Source organism: Triplophysa dalaica, chromosome 1 (genome assembly GCF_015846415.1).
Source record: "Triplophysa dalaica isolate WHDGS20190420 chromosome 1, ASM1584641v1, whole genome shotgun sequence".
In the NCBI taxonomy this organism is placed as follows: Eukaryota; Metazoa; Chordata; class Actinopteri; order Cypriniformes; family Nemacheilidae; genus Triplophysa; species Triplophysa dalaica.
The window spans coordinates 24,667,379-24,689,194 of NC_079542.1; the positions used below are offsets into that span (position 1 = coordinate 24,667,379).

At 37.0% G+C, this 21,816-nt stretch overlaps 1 protein-coding gene across 2 annotated transcripts in view; it reads right to left on the minus strand.

Moving 5' to 3' along the window:
• si:dkey-172j4.3 (diacylglycerol kinase delta) overlaps positions 1–21,816 on the minus strand; it is a 54,367-nt gene extending 32,551 nt beyond the window's left edge. For both annotated transcript variants that reach the window (XM_056744817.1, XM_056744808.1), the window contains exons 1-2: positions 21,673–21,816; positions 20,459–20,685 (exon numbers count right to left, since the gene is read on the minus strand). In XM_056744817.1, coding sequence (XP_056600795.1) covers positions 20,459–20,635 — 177 coding nt within the window. In that variant the 5' untranslated portion in view covers positions 20,636–20,685; positions 21,673–21,816. The remainder of the gene's footprint in view (positions 1–20,458; positions 20,686–21,672) is intronic.

The window sequence follows — 21,816 nt, forward strand, 5'->3', positions numbered from 1 at the left end:
AAAGAAATCAAATAAGAAACAAGTTAATGATTGCCAGAAGTTTTACATCCAATCACATAAATGATGTTAACACATAAATCAGACAATGCACCAGCAAGACCAAGACCGCTATTTCAACACTAGGTGGGCAACCTTAGCAATCCTTTCAACCACAAAGAACATCCAGTTTAACACATAGCAGCCCAAAACATGAACATTGTGGAGGGGACTTTTGTGTGGGCGAGCACCACTCAGTTTGAAAAAAATAAACGGTAAAGTAAAACTTAAGTTTAGAAGAGTTTCACTCTTACTGTTTGACTGCATTAACAAAAATGTATACAACACTGTTTTAGTAACTAGAAAGTTCTTTCGGCCAAAACCAAGAACTGATATATTTTCAAAGGACATATACGTGATGTTGATTTTTTAAGCATGAGGGCACGCTCAATGTGAACACATTTCTAGAAAGTGAATAATAAAAATAAACGTTGCTTGGAGCTATACTGAGAGAGAGGAAGCAGAACTGTGGGTGTGTATTCTCCTCCGCAGTTTGTTGAGGTCAGTGAAAAGAGTGCTGGTGTATAGTACGCTCTCTCTGGCCGCCCCCTCAGGCCCTGCTGTTGTGTAACCACACCGCACTGCAGCTACACACACAAAAATCATAAAAAAATCTGAGTGCGATATATGAAGGATAACATAAGTGTCTTAATGTGTAACGGCGTGTTGGTCTGAAGCCACCTGGATTGTGGAGACCAGTCAACAGTCCCTATGAAAACATCTTAATGAACTCACTGTCTTATCTAAATACATCTTAAGATGCTAAGAGTTTTCACCCTTGTATGTAAATTACCTGAGGACATGTATTTAATTAATCTTTGTAGATTCTCCCTTGTCACAGCAACTTTTCTAGAAGGTGTATGTGAGTAGCTATAATATACCGTTATCTCAATATATAAACAGACTTCAGTGGAAAGTCCCCATCAAACAAAAACATGTCTGTGTGTATTTTTGTTTAGTGTTGTCAACTTTCATTTTAAGGTCACAGGTAAAGAAAGCACTAAATACATATATGCATATGAGAGAGGGTCAACGCAGTGGTTACACTCACAGCAGGTGCCCACAGCCTGACAAAATGCTCCAGTATTGTCTCAAGAGAACATTTCCATTATCCCTTGCTTCATTCAGCTTTCGACAACAAGTGGTGAGGAGAGACTATGCGCTAGAACATACATTTTGGTTCATAGGGCACTGTGACTGTGAAACATGCAAAGTTTGACACATTTAGAAACCCTGTGGGAGACAAGTAAAAACGCTAGAATGTGAGTCGGTTTTTTCAATATTGACATCTTTTCAACATCCAACAGCAGAAAAAATAAGGATAACGAGAGAATGATGGAGTGAGCTCTAACAATGTTTGAGGACATATAAGAGAAAACACACTTTTCTTTAACGGTAAATGCAATTGGTGAGTTCAAGTAAACCAGGACATTTTTGTCACCTCAATGTTAAAATGTTTCCTAATTTCCAAAAGGAATTGCAAAAACAATGTTCCACAAACACACTCCTAGTCTTGCAATGGTCTGACAAACATGTAGCAACCCGACCCCCCATGCCACTGATTGAGGAAACTGACATATCAAACCAACCCACTTCAGGCAGGAAATCTTATCTTGGATTTTAAGTAAAAAAATTATATTCTTCAAAACAACGACGCAATTCAAACAGTTTGCAGTATCATTTCAACCAACAGAGTCACAACATGGCTGTTGGCACAGGAACAGAGAACACAAACCCAGACCAGACTGAAGAGCTTAAACTAAATATAGGCTGGTCTAAATTTAACCCAGTGTACTCATGAGAAATTTTGACAAGCTATAATCAATATAAGCTGACGTTGTTGATCTTTGGTTGAGGGGAAACCGTACTGGCCACAGTGACATCTCCATATAACATCTGCTCCTGCATCAGAGCTGTGGTGAAATCTGCACCATTGCACCAGGCCTACAGTTTGCTCAACTGCAATACAGAACTCTTACAATGTATTCTTAGGTAAGTTTCTTAAAGTTTCAAAACATGTGAAGAGTAGTTTAAAGGTCAAAACTAAACCGTGTTGGGTCATTTCGGTGCACCAAACCAAGCTTGAAGCCTAAGGCCTTCCACAGTTTGTTTTGTACACTTGTACACTTGAGTGTGATAAGAAGAAATTTAAAAAGGAGGTTTCGTAATGATGTTATTTTTTTATAACTAAATTTACTAAAAGGAAAAGAAAGAGCACCCTAAAAAATGTAACGATTATTTTATGTGAAATAATTTACACAAAAAAAGAGAGTAAATTTTTAATCTGTAAAATTAATGGAATATACTGTTTAAATTGAGTATATAAAAATCTGAATCTGAGTAACTCAAATATTTCTATTAGAATTCACCAAAAATATGAAATGTATAAAAAAATATTTGTTAATTAAATAAATAAAATAATTAATAAACTGTACATTTTAGAGAAAAATTTTGTTCATATGTCCCGCTGAAAACAACAGTTAAATGATTCTAAAAGATTTGATTAAGCTAATATTAATTTTAATTTTTGTGATATTTACTAAGCCACACAATTTTCTAAAGTGAGGGGTGCTTAAAATAAAATAAAAAAGGTTTGAAGTAGAGGCAGTATAAATGTGATTTGTTAGGAATAAAAGACATGCGCTGCTTCTTTTTCTCATACACACATGTGCAGTGGTGTCTTTTGTCTTTGGGAGTTTTTGCGTGTTTTTCTATATTCAGGCATTCTGCTTTCCTCCCAAACCCTCAAACACATTTGATCGAGGAGGTGAGGTTCAGTATGTGTGTAGGTGGGTGGAGAGGGTGCTTCAAACCTTTCATCTCAGGGTGAAGCAGAATCCCTCTTCAGTATTATATCATCTGCACCTGCACTCAGTTTGTGTTTGCCTGTATGTATATTTGTATTGCTTGAAAGGGTGCAACCGCACCCATACCTTATAGAAAGCATTTGACACTGAGTGATGCTCTCTTAAAATGGATCGCTGCGAAATGTGGAATCGCCCCCAAATTCAACACGGTTAAAAAAAAGAAAGTAAAAATCTACACTGTAAAAAATACTTTTTTCTACCACCATAACACAGGACAGGCTGCGCTAAAATTGACAGCCACATGATGAATAAAAGTTTTTCACAAGCCTTTTGATAGTCTGTTGCCAATAGTTGTGTAGAGATGGTGCACGGTGTCATACAGATACAAAACAATTAGCTGACACTAAAATCAAGCTGCAAACATTAATTAAAGAACATTAAATGTAACTTAAAGCAATTTAAAGTAACCTGTATTTTTTATTTATAATTAAAAAATACAAAATCATCATCTTGTTGAATATTATTTCCTTATTTGGTTTCCAGGATTTTTCCTTTCTGTTCTTTAAATGGCTAGACTGTGGTTGCTGAGTCTGTACTTGATCATATGGTAATGACACTTCTAATTCCTATTATTTTTTTAGGGTCCTTAGGCAATTTAGTTTGCTTTGTGTTATAGTACACAAACTCCTTGTTTAATTTTTCAACATTCCATGTTTAGTAAACTGTTTTTTGCTTGATTCATCATTGGTGCTGGTTGGAGACCAGGAGTAGAGTTGCCGGCTATAACCAGCTAACAACAGGAGTTATTTAACAGTTTTGACCTTTTTACTTAAGGACTTTCTATACAAGTTTGTTGTGTAATGTTGATTTTAAATATTTTAGCGGACAAGCAGTAGACGTTAACTGACAACACAGACCTGCATAATTTAACCCTACTTTCCATACCTTTAGTCCTTTTTTGAAGGTTGATAGATTTCAGAGTAGGGCTGCCACAATATCAGATTTTGATAAAACCCCTACTTCAGAGATTATCTCAGTTGACTTTGGTTGCAAGCAAAAATGTTCCAGTTTTAAGATGAAAGGGTTTGAGATATAAAAAATATACAGGCTTGCACAGAATCTGATTCCACGAAACACCCAAAGATTTCTGTTGGAGTCATACACACATCATTAAGGAACTTCTTTGCTTGCATGTTTGTTTATTTATTGCAATTTTGGCAAGTTTGATACTGCAGCTATGAAAAAGTGCAACACATTTTACCACATCACTCATAACAATACATTCACTTCTAAGTGCATATTGTGTAGACTCTAATATGTTTTAATTATTATTTTTGAAGCACTGGCATCATGTCGAACAGAAAAGAATGGATTATGTTTTCATTTCAAATGTAAGTTATGTTTGCTTTTCCAAGAGCTGTGACTGCAGAGGTGAAGCAATACACTTCCAAGTGAACTTCTACACTAAAGTAGAAGGAGAAGGGTCAAGTCTTACCCCAGAATTTGAAAACAAGGTCTGTTACTGAAGCACCACTCTTCTACTCTTACTGTTGATGCTTGTCTTCTGTTGAAGAGCTGCGTGTCAAAGTGCGTTGTGTAACTGACACGCACAGCTCAAGTGTTCACAAGCAGGATGTGCCCTAACCTTAACTACAGACCTCAGAGCTGCAGGTTTAATTCACAATAAATATATGCTCACACACATGCACACCCATGAGACCCTCAACCTTAAACCTCTATCGCTAGGAAAAAAATCTTCCTGTATAACTCTTGGTCATCTTATTTCTCTCTCCCTAAAAGTTTCCACCTTATTCTCTCGTTCTCTGTCTCTCTCTCCTGTTTGTTCTTGTTTTACAAATCTGTTTTGGACACCTGAAACCTCTTTTGTTTCAGAATCCCTAGATCGGAAGATCTCACGTGAGACATTCATCATGTTACAGTAAGTGTGGCTGATGAGGACCTACATAACCATACTTTAGTTTTACCCAAAGTGAGCACCACCTTAATTTGGGGTTGTGCTCATGTGTAAATAATTATGTAGAATTAGTATAATTTTGAAATGTAAAAATGCAGAATGTTTTCTGTTGGGTTAGGAGTGAGTTATAGTATTTATAACTAGTTGTGTCTAAAAACACAAATTTTATGAAATGTATTTAAGTAAATGTGTGTGCATGTGTGTGTGTGGAGAAATCATTTTCTCAAAAATGCTTCAGCGTGTGTGGGTGGGTGTACGGGGGTGTGTATGCGTGTGAGAGATGGTGCGATTGAAAGCCCTTTCCCACAGAGCTACTGCATAATCATTACGCCACTGTTCTTTCTCTTCTCTTTAAGCAGATCTCTGTAAAAATCCCAGAAGCTGACGGACCAACACTACTGTAAATTTAATTCTCCTCCAGTCCACACAATACAATGTCTTCTGTGACCTCCACATCTAAAAGCAACACTGTTTTGCTTTGTTCGTCTGTACAACAAGAAATGCTGCTCCATTCACAACAGAAAAACTATAAGCAATATATGCTGATAGCAACATCAACTACTTCTAAAGAACCTACGAGAAATACAGATGGGTAACATTACTATATGTGTTATATTACTATGGGAGAAGTTTGAAATTACATTGCTGTAGACTAAAAAATTAATAACATGGAATGACATATAGAAAACATCATTGTGATTAAAGGTGAAACATGAGAGACGCTTATATGCCTCGCAGGCATCAAACCTGACAGCATGTAGCGGGGAGAGAGAGAGAGAGAGAGTAACTGTTTGTGTGTGTGTGTGTGTGTGTGTGTGTCTTGTTCTAATGAGATTAAATGTTAAAATGGGATTAGTTTCATTTTGCCTACATTTTTATGCCAAGCCTGCCCAAAGACAATACCATCTTCTTATCTGCACTGCACATATTTAAACTAATAGCACACACACAATAACTCTCTCTTTAGGTATTAGGTGACCATCTTCAAACAATGTATATATATCTAACCCATACATTTTAAACAGAGGTGGACAGTAACAAATGAAATTTACCTGAGTACTGAAATTTACTTTTAAATTTACTTTGTAAGTGTACTTAAGTACACTTTTTGAGTATCTGTACTTTACTTAAGTATTATTTTTTCTGAGGACATGTACTTCAACTTCCCTACATTTTAAAGACAAATATCATCAAGTATTCAATATCAAAAGTAGAAAATGGTTTCAATGCAGCGGTTTTCTTGCAAGCTTTAAATGGCCATTTGGCAGATTTCTTTTACGCCAATCTGGCAACTCAGGGATCTTCCCCTCTAAACTAATGTAAACGTTGGCACTGCTACACTGTTGATAGCGCTCTAAAAAGGCAAACAGAACTATGAAAGACGAAAGAGGCACATGTGAAAGTGTGGTGTAATCATCTGTGGGTTTATGATCAATCAAAGATCTTAGAAACATAACTTGTTAACTTCTGATCTGCTGCTATATCTTTTAAAGCGATTTGGGAAATGGATGATGTTTTTACTGAAGTAAGTATAGTTGAGGTATTCCAGTTGAAATAAATTAATTGAACCGTCCCCAAAATACAACAGAAAATGTAATGGCTTTAATGGTTATCCTATGGATACTTGTTGTCTACTTGTATGTGATGGATTCTATTGGTGGGATGGTAAATCCAATCGGAATAAAACCCAAAACACATAACAAAGAGGAATTTCATTTAAAAATCTCATTCTAATTCAAATATTCATTGTTTTTTCAGGAGGGATGGTATTTGCAATAAAACCACAATATCCACAAATTTACCATTTTCTTTATATAGGAACCATTCTCCAATTAATAATCTTTAGTAAAACCACAGCAACTAAAATACCATAGTTTCATTATTATAGATATAGTTTATGTTTGTACTTAAGTTTTGGTTACACAAATGGTAATCAATCCAACAAACACATGGCTTCTGCACTTATGTATTTATAAGAAACTTACAAATTACTGGTAAATCGCTGCTAAAACTGATAAAGGGAATATACAAAATAAAAAAAATATGGCTCATGAATACATATAGGCTTAAGGGGCTAATTAGGATAATTAGTCGTAATGATCATATAGGATTAAATCTAAACAAAACATATATGTGCTTAACATATAAAGCTCTTAAAGGAGTTGCTCACTGCAAATTTTTCCCTCATTGAATTTCATAGTTGGAATACAAATTACTATGGAAAGTCAATGGGGGCAAATTTTGAAGTGAACTACTCCTTTCTTAAAACTGATACTGTGAGCTACTCAGTGTATTCAGTAGGTTGCTTCAGAGGCATAAGGTATACGACAATAAAACAATGCAAAACTGACATAAAGGAAATTAACTTTTTATACTTGACGCACTTCTGTACTATTACTCAAGTAAGAATCTGTCTTTACAACTTTTACTTGTAGTGGAGTAATATTTGACCAGTAGTATCTGTACTTTCACTCAATTAAGGAAGTTGTGTACTTCGTCCACCTCTGATATTAAATATAGCAAACACATTTCTTAGCTTGGTAATACAGTTTTTTTACAGATTCTGCCATTCTCATATTAATCTTGAGTACCTATAGAGTACTATTGCATACTTTGTATCTTCGAAGAGTATTTAGTTTGATCACATTTATAAAAGATGGATAAAGCTTTACCATTGTTTCCAAAATCATACACATCATGCGGGGGGAGGGTTAGGTTAAACCAAAGCATGTGCGCACCCGTTGTCAACAAAACACAGTCATCAGTTTCACTCACCGCATGCGGTTCATGACCTGCTTCTTTTAGCACTGGGACGGCTCCATATATAAGTTTCAAACGATCTCCAAATTCAGCGTTATATCCACCGTTTATATAAAATTCATCACCCAAATGCAGTGAACAAACAAACACCTGAACTTCGTGGACCTTTTTGCACATAGCACTGATGCTACAGAGGTTAAAAGTTTTGTAGCACAGGCCAAACAGTTACACTGTGTCTACACCGGATGCGGCGCGACAAGAAACAATAGAACGAATTAGAACCCATTATAATTAAAAATCTTGTCCACACCGGATATGGTGCGATGCGGCGCAACAATTCCATTAGAACAAGCCATGTGTTGCGTTGCATCACGCCGTGTCCAGTTTAGACACAGTGTCAGGTAGCACAGTTTTTCATCTTGAAAAACAAAAATGCAAATCATCACATAAATAGACTGGTTAACGACAAAGGACATTGACGTTATATACAAATGGATAAATAAGGGGCCAAAAAAAATCTTAAATTATTTGTTCATTTTTTACTATACAATAATAATATTGTAGAAGCCTATACTACAGTATTTACTAGGCCTATAGTAAACTGCAGTAAAATTCCTAGATAGTATAGGTCCGGTTTCACAGACACGGCTAAGCTTAAGCCAGGACTAAGCTTTAGTTGAATTAAAGGAGACATTCTGTGTTTAAGTTCTATAATCAGGCCCCAGGTTCATCTAGCAACCCAGAAATTGTGAAAAATAAGAACCCAGTAAATTTGTTTTGGTGTGCCTTTCCCTGCAAGCATGTGAGAAATCGAGCTGTTCAGAATTCACTCCGGTTGCTCTGCTTGTTTGCGCGAATCAATTCAAACCAGAGTGCTTTTTCAACCTGATACAGCACAAGCAGGATTAGCTTCAAAGTTGTTCCTCAAGAGGGATCGAGACCGACTGAACGAGGCAAAACTGCCGATGTGAGTAATATTTATCAACAGTCTGAATTGACATTAATGTACCGTATATATAGGAGGATAACGTTAGCATATGTAAGGGAAGGGAGCTAAGTCAATCACTGGCTAAATAGAACATTCCAAGCCAGTGTTAAACTTACTGTATATAAGTGCAGATGGACACTTGGAGTTTAACTGTATGACTGTTAATACATTATGTGCGTTAATATGTTTAGCTGCGGCAAGCTGTTTGTTTTGCTAATGAACAGGAGCGAACATTGCAGATTAGTTTCGTTTTAAACGTCCCTATTCATTAGTCTTTAGGCTGAAAAATCAGTCACAGCTTACTAGTTATGCTTTCACGTTGTTTGTGTAACGTTATAACTTGTCAACGACAAGCGCTTTAATCCACGTTATTCCGCTGAGATCTGCAGATGCGTTATCCGGATTTTAAGCAAACATACATGCACAACGTGAGCACTGTTTGCTATGACAGATTTTTTTGTCTCCGGACGACTGATTTGAGACATTTAAGACGAAACCAACCACATAGGAACTCAGGAAACATAATTTAGCCAAACCATTGCCATGGTAGTACAACGTGTGTGTTGAAAAGCTGGACCGAAGTGGGGTGGGGTGCGGTGCCCTGTAACTCATTACCATTTAAATAAAGATGCACCAAAACGGGTTGCTGTGAGCAGAGCTGTTTTTGATAAGGCAAGAAGGGATTTCAGCAATTGAGTTTTTTTTAAAGCAAAATAAGTACCCGACAATTCATGAAGACTCTAATAAATCTTACAAAGTTGTTGAAAGTGGTCGTATGAGGAGACCTTTAAGTTATTTATGTCGCTTTTATAAAAAAGCCTTAGAAGAATACATTACTGGTGTGCATCTTGAGACAAAACAATGGCAATGATTTTTTAAAGATATTTCTGGGCAAGTTATATTGAGTTACACAGATCACTCATCCGCCTTAGTCTGGGACTACCCTTAAACCTCGTCATTGAAACCGGGCCAGTATTTTTGAACCTTAGTGTAGTAAATATAAAAGTGTCAAACAGTTTATCAATTTACAACAAGAATACCACAATTTGCTATATCAAATATTATAGAACACTACAGTATTTTTTCATTGGAGTGTTTAGGTCAACGGCTGTTTAATTTTGACGGGTTATCGGAAGACTCTCCCTCAATAGACGCTTGAGTTCTAGTGTGTTGTTCAGTGATGATAGTTTTTCTCAAACAGTGAAAACAGTTAAATGCACCTGAAATGAACTCTCAAGGCAACTCTGGACATAATTTCCATGTGTTTATGTCCTCATATAGTGAGACACATACAAATCCATGAGCATCATAGACTAAAACTAAGTAAATTACTGGTGCGCCATCGATTAACGTCACACACAAACAAGGACAAACATACTTCACACAAACAAGCCACTCTGTCTAATGCACTTGCAAAACTTTATTGCACTGCATAGCCCTGCTGGAAACACTTCAGTATAAGTCGGTTCCAGAGTCTTTTTTTGGCACCACCTCTTCGCCTGACATGCTATGTCCCTAACTTACTGATTTGTTTTCAAATACATCACACATGGAAACATCTGAGGCAGACACGTATATAATTTGGACAATCAGCACAGCCATCCAGCAGAAAATCATTAAGCTATTTAACTTTGCGGCGCTTTGCAGACCTTGCTGCACGGCTAGAATGATTCGAAAGCATACAGAGCTCTCTGCTCTCGCAGTGCTTCAATGTCATACCCCAATGGGTCTCTTGCTGCTTGATTTCAGTCTGTTTCCCTTATTTAGCCAAGTTTCTCTCTCTCTCTCTGTACATCTCTCAGTGTCATACTTTTGGACTTGATTCTGCTGAAAGTTGCAGGAAATAACAAGCAGACGAAAACCATCTTCCTGCAGACCTGACCACAGCCAGAAATAGATCTGAACTAGCCTAAAAATGACTGACCTGCTACCAATGCTTACTGGAACGGGAGTAAAAGAGAGAGAGAACAATATGAAACCTCTATATGCATGAAGCCAAAAACCACATCCTTCATGTACTGATGACAATGGCCTAAATATAGACACATGCATCTCATGCCACAAGCAGCTCAATCTCAACAACATGTAACTGCCACATAAGCAGGCCGGATACAATCGATCAAAAGCATTTTGATTTAGACAAATCTAAACACCACACAAATGTAGTTTTGCATGCATGCTTGAGAGTTTAGATGTATGTGGTCATCTACATTATGAGAGCGTTTATACTGGACACCAGATTTGACAAAAGCTGGACACAGAGCATTGAGAGCAATGACCTTTGATTGCATCTCATCTTAAAAAGAGCTCTCTCTCTCTCTCTCTCTCTCTCTCTCAGAGCTTCTCTCCTCTAAAACTCCATGAGCAGAACAGAATGACGGTGTAGCGTATGAGTCATTCATACCCGCTGCCCCTCTCTCTCAGCTCTGGGTATGCACGCATCAGAGGCGTATCTATCATCTTTTAACTTTGGTCACAATACCAGCAGAAGACCTGTTAGTTTAGACCAAAACCACTTTTTGATAAGTGTGTTTAAAAAGACAAAAGAAAGGTGTTCTGGGATGTGAGACATTTAATCCATAATGTATGAGCCCAGTTTATATAAGAACCAGACATATGAGATGTGCTGTATAGTCTGAGTCATCTCTGACCTGGGATCAGACTTCTCTGCAAGTATATAGCTCATGCTGGGAAAGCCATTTCAACCATCTGTGCTCATCGATAGATCGGAATCTACAGAGGGAGAGTTTGTGTGGGGGTGCATAAGGGGGGATAAGGTTCAGTTAAGCAGTTTAGCATGATTAAACACATGCTAAACAAAGTTGTGTTCGACTGTCCTGACTGTATGAGGCCTCTGACTGCTTCCTGTTTTGTGGATGGTGTAGAGTGAATCAAAACCCTGCCCCGCTATTTTTAGCACTACTTTAACACTTTGAAACACAGAGAGTGTAAAAGAGGAAACACAGAAGTAGACTTCCTTCCTGTTTCAGTCTTCTTCATTTAAACTAGGAGAATAAAAGATGTGAGAAACTGAGTGGGTGTCATCATGGCTTAATGGCTTTTTGCCCTGACTGGGGAAGAGCAGATGATGTATGATGCAGTGAAAGCTTTAAGCTATAATATTGAGACAAATTTGTATTCACAAAACAGCAAACTCCGAGCAAACAAAGTTAAATTTAATAGTAAAATCTAGTAGGCTAAATTGATTAAACCTGATTAACCCTACAGTCTGGGGACCACATAAGATAACACTAATCTTTGTCCAAATAACACAAAACAAAATTATTTTCATTATTTTTTTTTACTGCCTAATAGTTCTACAATGAACATTCTTCAACTTCTCTGTATCACAAAAGTTTTTTTGTGAGATGCTTCTTTAGATATAAAAAGGTTAACAAAAGATCCTTTGACTGAATAGTTCTTTGTGGAACCAAAAATTGTTCTTCTATGGCATCGCTGTGATGAACATTTAATGCACCTTTATTTGTAGGTGAAATGGAACCATATCCAAAACACAATAGAAAATAAAATGGATGTAATGGTTATAATGGGAGTTGTAATGGATTTAATGGACACTATAATGATTTATACTGGTTTGTGATGGATTATATTGGTTGGGTGGTATCTGGCAGATGGGAACCAATAGAACACCATTCAATTCTATTGAAATAGTGCTCAAACCACACTACAAAAAGGAATTATGTAATGGTTTTAATGAAATAGCAACTTTTTTAGGGTTTCTGTTTTTTCTGGGTTCTTATTTTTTTGTGTGAGGATTACGTTTAGGGGTACACTGTAAAAAAACATAATTTTCCGGAATTTTACTGTTTTATTAACAGATGTTTCACATATTTTTGATACAGTCAAAAAACTTTGCTAATTGCCAAATAGCCAGCTCCCATAAATGTTAGGTGTTTGAAAATACGCGTCATAAAACGTCAAATTACTGAAAAAGACTGCAAATTTACAAGAAAAAAAGAGCAAACATGTTATTTTATTTAGTATTTTTGGTGCCCCAGCCGCCAGAAAACGTCTGTTTTCACAGGATTTTTTACAGTGTATTGTGAGAGGATAGAATAAACACTTTGTACATGCTTTGAAAAAAATAGGGCACAATATACTGTATAAATATGAAGGAATTTTCTGTATTCATTTTTTACATTTGTTTTACATGTATTTTACATTTTGCAGTGTATTGAATCACATTTTACCATTAACGGAAATGTCTGTAAAATAAAGGAAATGTACGGGTAATTTTCTGACAATACTTTATCCGTTTTTTTACTATATTTTCGTGTACACTATAAAAATCTGTATGTCTATGTAAAGTCTCAAACACTCAACACACCATGTTTTGCAAGTCTCAATTATTTAACAAAGTTGATTTTGATTATTCTCTATAGAGAAATCACAACCTGGTGTGTCGTGAGATACTTCCAAGTAATTTTAAGTCATTACAGAAGGAGAAATGCTAGGTTAATCAGAAAATATTTCTCAGCTACGTGCAGCAGATATTTTTGGCCAATCATGTTTAATCGTGGGCAGGGGTGTCCAGTGTGACCTAACAGAAATAGAAAAAAGGGAAAGTGTTGCTAAGCAAAACTTGATTTGATATCGGCTGTGTCCGACATGAAATAATATAAGATATAAATAAATAAATAAATAAGATCAAAATAATACCTTTTTGTGTGTATTTTATCAGCACTCGCTAAGTTTAATTAGTACAGTAAGAGGACATGCTAAGTACAGTGTGTGTGCTGCATTCTCCTGGGCATCTGTGCCTGTAGAAAAGCATCAGACAGCACTGAAAGCAACCTGCTGAATCTGTGAACCTCTCTGTCTTTGTTCACTTGTCCTCTACTCTCTCTCTCTCTCTTATACACAGGTGTGCCTACATGAAGTGAGAATGAGAGCACTCATTATGACAGACTTTTCTCCGGCGAATAAATGATTGTTAGTGTGTGTGAAATGCTCGTGGGCCCAGCAGGTTGAAAACATGAAATGAAGATGTCAAAAAAGAGAAATGCTGGCAAATAAAACATGCTGTGCGCATGCAGATGGCATGTTTTTTAACCTATTTTATATCACTTGCTCTCTGAGACCATTTTGGTAGCTTTATGTTTCACCAACGGTCTAAAAAGGGGTCATATGGCACTAATAGTTTTTCTGTCTTTGTTTCATTATATGTTGCCCATGCATGTATAAGACTCGTAAAATTGCAAAAATTAAAGTGTTGGAACAAAAGATGCATTCTATCAAAAAGAGAACACTCACCCAGACCTGCCTGAATCGCCTCTTGTAACTACAACCCAACAAATCTACGTCAGCTCGTGGTATAATTTGACTAAGACCGCCCAAATGTATATGCAAGTAAGTACAATTGCTTTGGAACCTGATGTTCAAAATATGGTGAGAAGCGTTACATTTCTGTCACACTCTTGCAGTATTCAACCAATCACTATGCACTGGTTAACTGGCCAAAAATTGCACACATTGCTTTTCAGAGCGATGAGCTTTATAAAAAATCTGAGCTTTTCAGAGAGATGGTGCAAAGGGGAGATACACACATGCACGGTGTATGAAAACTGTAAATCGTGTATAAGCATTGCAATTACATCTCAAACAAACGATAATATTTGTTTAAGCAGTGTCATATAACCCCTTTAATTAATATTGATCCTTACAGTATCATTTCTGATGCACCATAAAAAAAAGCTTTTCGCTTGATAATGCCATAGTGTAAATACCCAATTATAATATATATATAATAAAATATATTTGCCGCCCATGTGTCCAAAAACAAAAAAGTTAAAGTGTTGCTAGTCATGTGATCTAAACATGATAGTGGACTTGCACCACTGTCAAATAAATCAGCTTTTTCAAGGGCACGGATATGAGTCTTGCCCTTAGTAAAAGTCACATTAAAGATGTTGTGCTTTTCTAGCAAAAAGGTCAAACTCTTTCTCTCCACCTGTATTCCTCCCTATGATCGTCAGTCCTGTTATTTAAATGCTCAACAGTCTTTCTGTCCCCTCGGCATCTCTAGAGAAACCAGAGATCCTTCAGGCCCCTGTCAGGCCCTTCTTGTCAGTCTCACTCTCTCTCTGTTTCCCTCTCTTTCTCCTTTCTACTCCCTCTCTCTCCGCTCCATTGCCCTAATGGACTGTCAACTCAATGATGTACGATGCTTTTCTAATTAGGTTTTCAAGTTCAACCCAGAAAAAGAGAGAGGGATGAGCAGAGGAAGAAAAGCAAAGTGAATAGGGAAGAGAGATAAATGAGAGAGGCACTGTAAGGTGAAAGCAATTATGAAAATAAAAACACTCCACAACAAAAAAAGTGAAGAGAAATGATCTGATTTTTTTTTAAACGAGAAAATGAAAATCAGAGAAATTTTAGCAAAAAATCAACTCTTGTGCTCTCATAAGTAATTTCTAGAGAAAGAAAAAGTAGCAACCATTAGGGGTTTATTTATAGGAGATGATTACAGATTTTTTGTCTTTTATTTGTTTTGTTTGGCTGCAAAAATATATTTTTTAAGACCAATGATTTTCCTTCTAACATTGGCAGATTTCTAACAGAGGATTACAGTAAACATCCTCAATTAATATTACCGCAAAGTTGATAAGTTTGATAATGTCTCCGGAAATTTTTCATATGCTTCAATAAAACAGCTATATTTCCATTTTTAAAGGACAATCAGATTTGTCTCCATGAGTTGCTGCTCTCTCTGTTGCTTTATTTGCCATCAGCCTGTCTCACTGTCCTGAGTTTACAGCTCCCTTACTCTACAGAGACCCGCAGAATCCACTTGAACAGAACATCAATACAAAATGGTTTAAAGTCAGAATGGCTTTACAGATAAGAGACAGACATACTGGCTATCATTTTCCCGCATTACTCTTACCTAATTAAAGAAAACCAACATATCAGTAAGCCCACAAACAGTGTGATATCAAATGTGGTGTTTTTAGGCTTGTTTGTTTGCTTTGTTCGGAAACACAGACAAATTTCTCTTTGGTTTGTTTCACAACATTTCAAAACACTAACATTTGTTCATAAATGTCAAACATGAACAAACATTTTCTCTTAGCTGCATTGTCGCTTGCCAAGACAGTTGGGCAAGAGCTCAACATGTTGTTGTGGCTTTCTTTCTGTTAATAGTTTGAGGTGGGCAATCTCATAGATTTGGTTCGCCAAGAAAAACTTGCTGGTAAAACAGCCAATGGTAAAACATTTACAAATGACATGATATGTATTTGATATATAAAAACATTTATTCAGAATACTCCCCTAGTTGTAATGGCTTTTCATGGAGAAAGATTTATGGAACCAGATGGTATAACAGGAGCTAACTGGACAACATAAATGTAAACATGAGAACTGACGTTTACTTCAGGACTCTGAGATGTTCCAGCTGTATTCCTTCATCACACACATCTGACATACATTAACAGGTGATACTGGGCCTTGTTTTGAGAAACAAGCCTTGACCATCCAACAAAGGCTGTGAAGTGTCTTGTCACACCAGCCATTAAACAGCCCTTAGTGGTGGGTTGTTGACTACATTCAGTGTGGGATGTTCTTAGACACCACATAAGGTCACCTTCTAGGAAACACAACAAAGGATTAAACACAGGGTAATTTCTAGACACATGATACTATCCATTTTTCATGTAATTCTACCGGAGATTTGCAGACGCACAATGACCCTTGACCTCTTCTTTGAGACGATTCTGCTTAAGGCTACAGCATGAAGGTCACTCTACAGTGTGATCTACAGCACTGTGGAAAAATGTACCACCATGTAAGCTAATACAGCCCTCTTAAAATCCAGATCAGAGCATGGCCTGAATTTTGTCGTTTTTAAAGACGACACCTGGCAGGAACACTGCCTCATGTTACTATAGTCTGTTCGTGTTTAAGCTAAATGAAATGTGCACATTCCAAAATTCCACCAATATTTGATCTTATAGTAGCTCAAAACACATCAAGCAACCGTTGTTTTGGTATTTTTTACAGTATATTTCCCTTGTGCCCCACCCATCCGCGAAGTGAGTTGCACTTTCCACTTCTCTTTTCTCACTTTAAATCATGCTTTCTTTCTTTTTCCATTATCACAGAAGATTTTTTTTTTCAAAAATATGTTTGAGTGGCCCTTGACTAGATTCTGCTTTGTCATTCAATCACGTAAATTCTTGCTTTGTTTGCTGTTCCTCATGAGGCGAGATCGTGTCTCACACTTTTTTTAGCTGGCGTACCTAAATAAAGAACCACTTTTGAAACAAGCAATCTTTCTTCAAGGCATAAAATCACAGCCGACTACCCCTTTGGGATCTTTGATCGCTGAAGCTGATTTGATAGTAAAAAATGTTGCACATATGTCTGTTTTGCTACTGTCATCGTTGCTACATACATGTGTCACTTCCTTGTTTGGTCCAAAGCCTTGAGGAAAAGTGGCTAATTAGGATTGTCTTTGAATGCCTACAGTCGAATGTCTGGATCTGTGAGCTCATAATAAACACAAAAACACACATGTGCTTTACTGTAAATTCTTCCTGCCTCAAGTTGCTGGCGAGAGTCAGAAGTCATAAGAGTCTTATATATCTCTTTACCCCTTAGAGAGGAAGAAACAGAATAGGGCCATCTAACACAGAGTATTGACACAACACACGGATAAATGAGACCCTCAGAGCTTTCACTTGTTACAGGATACACATACATCACCGTTACTGTCTCTTTTATTCACACACACAGACACACACTTCCCTTACTGTATGAGATATGCAAAAAACACTGCCACTTCTTTTTTTCTAGGATTAACATCAGCAAGGAAATCATTTCTATATTTATAAACATTACATGAATTTTAGGAAGTAGGTTAGTAATTTTTATAAGCTTTAAACGACAGAGCAGTCACTGGGAAGTCCCAATGTATAATGTAAACATGTCTATGCGCAAGCATATTGTTATTAATGGATGTGTTTAGCGAAATAGGATCTGCATGTAATTTGATGGCTTTATATTAATTTAATTTAACTTTATTCACTTAATAATCAAAAAAAGTTTATATATTCGATTAATTTGAATATACAGTAATTGTCCAAAACTGTAAACTTTGGTACTTTAAAATAGGCTACGCTTTTATAATAATCAATTTGCATTAATTTGCATTCATGCAACAATGCTCATTCATTTTTCCTGTGACACATACAAAATATTTTGCACTTTTATGTTTAAATGTCAGTGTGTGCAAGTCAACAGCCGGTAAAACTGAATTCAATCAGGCTGAAATGACACACTTAATAATATTTAACAGTGTTTAACGAGTATACTAATTAAAGGGAAAGCACTAATGAGCAGAAGCAAGAAGCATGCAGTGTTTGCCGACACTGATCTGAGCACACACATACTTTTCATCAGTTTTGAATGTCAGATTCTACAAAGCAGCATTAGCACATGATTTTCATAGACTATAGCCTGTCTGGTGTATATTGCATACAAAAAATCTGAAAAACCTAGTTCGAAATGAAAGTTTCAACTTGGTTGGCTGCCTTTACTCAAATTCAGATGAAAGAGGCCCAGGTTTTTTTAATAGTACATCCGGAAACATAATTATGTTTTTAAGCTAGCAGCTGTTACTTAACACCAATACCTTATTGGAGAAATTAATTTGATTTGTCTGTATCTGACAAAGAAATTCTGAGATGGTTTAAGACTTCCAAGCAGATATCCACAGAATATAGCAGAGGTGCATAGTTTAGCAAATTTTAAATCTCTGTGCCTTTATCATCACATAAATAGTGTCTCTGAAAAAAAAACTTTCACTTCCTGTTAGGTCCATGTTTATGTTTAGAAAGTAATCCAACAGAATTCACAAATTCTCTTCAAGAAATGTTTTCTACTAACTTCTATGAACTATTTTTTTATAATAATCAAACAGTATTTTCTGTATATGAGATCATGAATGGAATCCAACTTTATTTCCAACTTTTTCATGTAGAATTCTTAAAGAATTAAAAGTCTTTCAACTTCACATATTAGTGTCATATTAGCTGTCTAAGTAAATGAAAATGTTAAATTAATAGGCATCTATGTTATGGACTTATTGAATTATTTCAGCTTCGTTGGCGTGCTGATACTGACTAATATCCTGCTAATTTCATCAACTATGCACTGAAGATAAGTGAAACTAACTTTTGCTGATCTGGGATCAGGTTCAGTTTACTACAACTAGGATCTAAATAATCACATAGACAAAGCCAGCCGTTTAAACCCACTCAGTATGTTTAAACTGATATGAGGTCAGTTTTGACATTTTTAACTGAAAAGACAGAGATACTCATACGTCTACTCTAGATAAGGGCTTCAATAAGAAAGTAGACGTGAGGTCTGTTTTAAAGAAACTTCTAGCAATATTACTAAAAAAACTGCACATGATGATGATATATGATCAATGTTTTAAATCTGTTAAGTCTTTAAACTGTTCACTGGGCCAAGGCCAAACAGTGTCAGAGGAGTATATCTATAACCTTTGCTCTGATATGATGGCACCCAATTTTCATCCTAAAAGAGAGAGGGTCTTAATCTTTAACGGTCACATTTTACACCCAGGATCTCACAAAGGGTTAAAGGTCACCTGACACATAAACTGAATTGTTGAAAGTGAGAAGCACAAGTGAGACACACCTTATTCTGTTGTGTCTGCAGGGTTTATTGCAAAGTATTATTCTTTCAAAGAAAAGAAGACCTCTCTGAAATTACAGAATCACATCATTTCTGTCCCCCAAGCTAAAATCCCAACGACACACCGGGGTACAATCAGGCATGTGTCAACATTACAATGAAAGAAATAAGATTTTATTTGAAAGGTGAAGCTGTTTTCAGGGTTAGTTTTGATGGGGGCAAGTTGTCACATTGTTTTCTGGTAAATCTTCATAGGTATTTTGAATATATAGACATCTATTAATGATTTATGTTGGCCAAATGGTTTGTTATTTTTTTTCCCCATCTTTTACTTTTTTTCTGTAATATGTGTTAATGTTTAAATTTGCTATAGAGTGCATATAATAGTCTGTTTAATGGCACATTCCATTGTGACATCCTACCCATGTAGTGTTTATTGTGTGTAATAGATACGTCCTCTTCAACACTGTCTGCTCAACAATTCTGCAGTTCTCATTTTATCACAATGCGACACAGCACTAACATATTTAACAAGGTCATGTGAGGAGTCAAGGGTCAGTGTTACACTATGTGAATTCAAAAACACACTGAACCGTACACTCCTTCAAATCAATATTATACTTAAAAACTTTTTTTATTCAAAAAGTACATCTGCATCCACTTTGTAGACTAGATGTCGTCTGCGTAGCAAAATAATCTTGATAATGACTGTTTCCCATCCTGCTGCCCTTTCAGAAATAAACATTAGTCCAAACTGACATTGATATTGTACATATGCTTTACTAGTCATAGCATGCCAAGTATTGACCGGATGCTGAACCACGAGCAACTGTCCCCTGGATCAATATGCAGTGCTGCCATAACTCTGAAATGTGTGTGGATGTGAGTGCAATGTAGCTATATTGAGCTTTTCAATGTAACATGAATCTATAGATTGGGGTTTCCAAATCTGACAACAGCAACTATATTTTTTTTAAGGAAATAAAGCTACTAGTAGGCTATAATATATATATATATTGCACGAGACAACTCTCCTGGCAAACTTAAATTTGTTGTCGATTTTTTGTTTTGTTTAACAGCGTGTGCACATCGGCTAGTGTATTTATCCCTTTGCCCTCAACAACAACAAAACATGCTCAAGAACATTCAAAATGTATGTAATGTGTAATGTCCTTGTCTTTCTAATTTCCCGAGGCTACGTCTTACCTTGGCTCGGATTTGACCGGAGGTGGATACTTTTCGGATGAGTTTGTGCGAGGTCTCCTCGGGCTCCCCGTCGCTGTCCGATGATTCGTCACCCGCTTCAACTAGAGAGTCCGGAGAGGTCAGAGACTCCCGGGGCTCCCGGACATAAAGGACGTTTGGATTGTACTTCGAGGCCATGACTGCACTCGATTTTCACAGCACTCGTCTTCTCTTTTGACAAGTAGCCCCTAAAAAAGGTACAAAAATCGTTCTGAAGCGAGTAACAGTGTTGAATTCCAAGGAGACATATTCTGCTTTCGCTTTGCTGCCTGAGCACTATACTACAGCGAATTCAGTTCCTCTTTATATAATGAGCGTGCTGAGGCAAGTAAAGGGAACGACCACACGAACCGAAAGACGGATAACAGCAACAGGCGATTATTTGTCTATTGCACAATAGAGCCAGTAAAACTCATTGGCGCTCTGAATCGATACAAACCGACCCGTCGTAATCCACAGCTGCTCTCTGCGAGGGCTTTGAGAGATCCACGAGCTCACTGACTGTTGCGCGTGCATTCATGGTCAGCTGCGTATCCGTCATTCGATTCGGCAACATACACCACCACCTTTCTCGGTAGTAATTGACTCATGGTGGCCCCACATGTTCGCAAAATACAGCTTTAATATAAAGTCTATTAAATGCGATTTTTCTCCATTGGACTGCAGGTCAATATTTTCAATAAACATCAAATAACAACCTGTTATGTTGCCGCGCATCGGCGGTCTACATGCGTCCATCGGAAGGCAACGGCGTGAACGAGCAGGTCGCTTTGCAGAGCAATAAAGAAAAAGATGCAGGGGCTTAAAGCGACAAATAAATGCAGGCGTGTAACAGGCTTTTGGATTTGAAGAGATTATATTTACAGAGCCGTATGTCTGACTCAGAACAAGCAGCGTGTCATGTCTTTCCATGCAAAACAGTCGCGTTATAAACCTCGCATGCTCAATGCAACTCATCGTAATATTTCACTCTCGCACCATTCGGATATATCGTCATTTAAAGTAATCTGTTAATGGGTTCATCCATTTGACGCTCACGACGTCCTATAGCGGCGCTCGGCCATCACTTTTTCAATTGACAAAAATATGACCCAACTGTCACACTCACGCACGACTCCCTTTGCGGCTGCTGTGCCTATCAAAGGGAAATGTAGACTTGGATGGTTTGTTTTTACCTTTGTGATGAAGTGTCTGGCTCCCGGTGACCCTTCTGTGTGTTCTTGATGCTTTTGATGTGTTCTCGCAGCAGCGCAATTAGATGCTGTCAAATGCGCTCCTGTCGCGCAGATACGCGCGTCTACGCATAGCATCGGATAAGA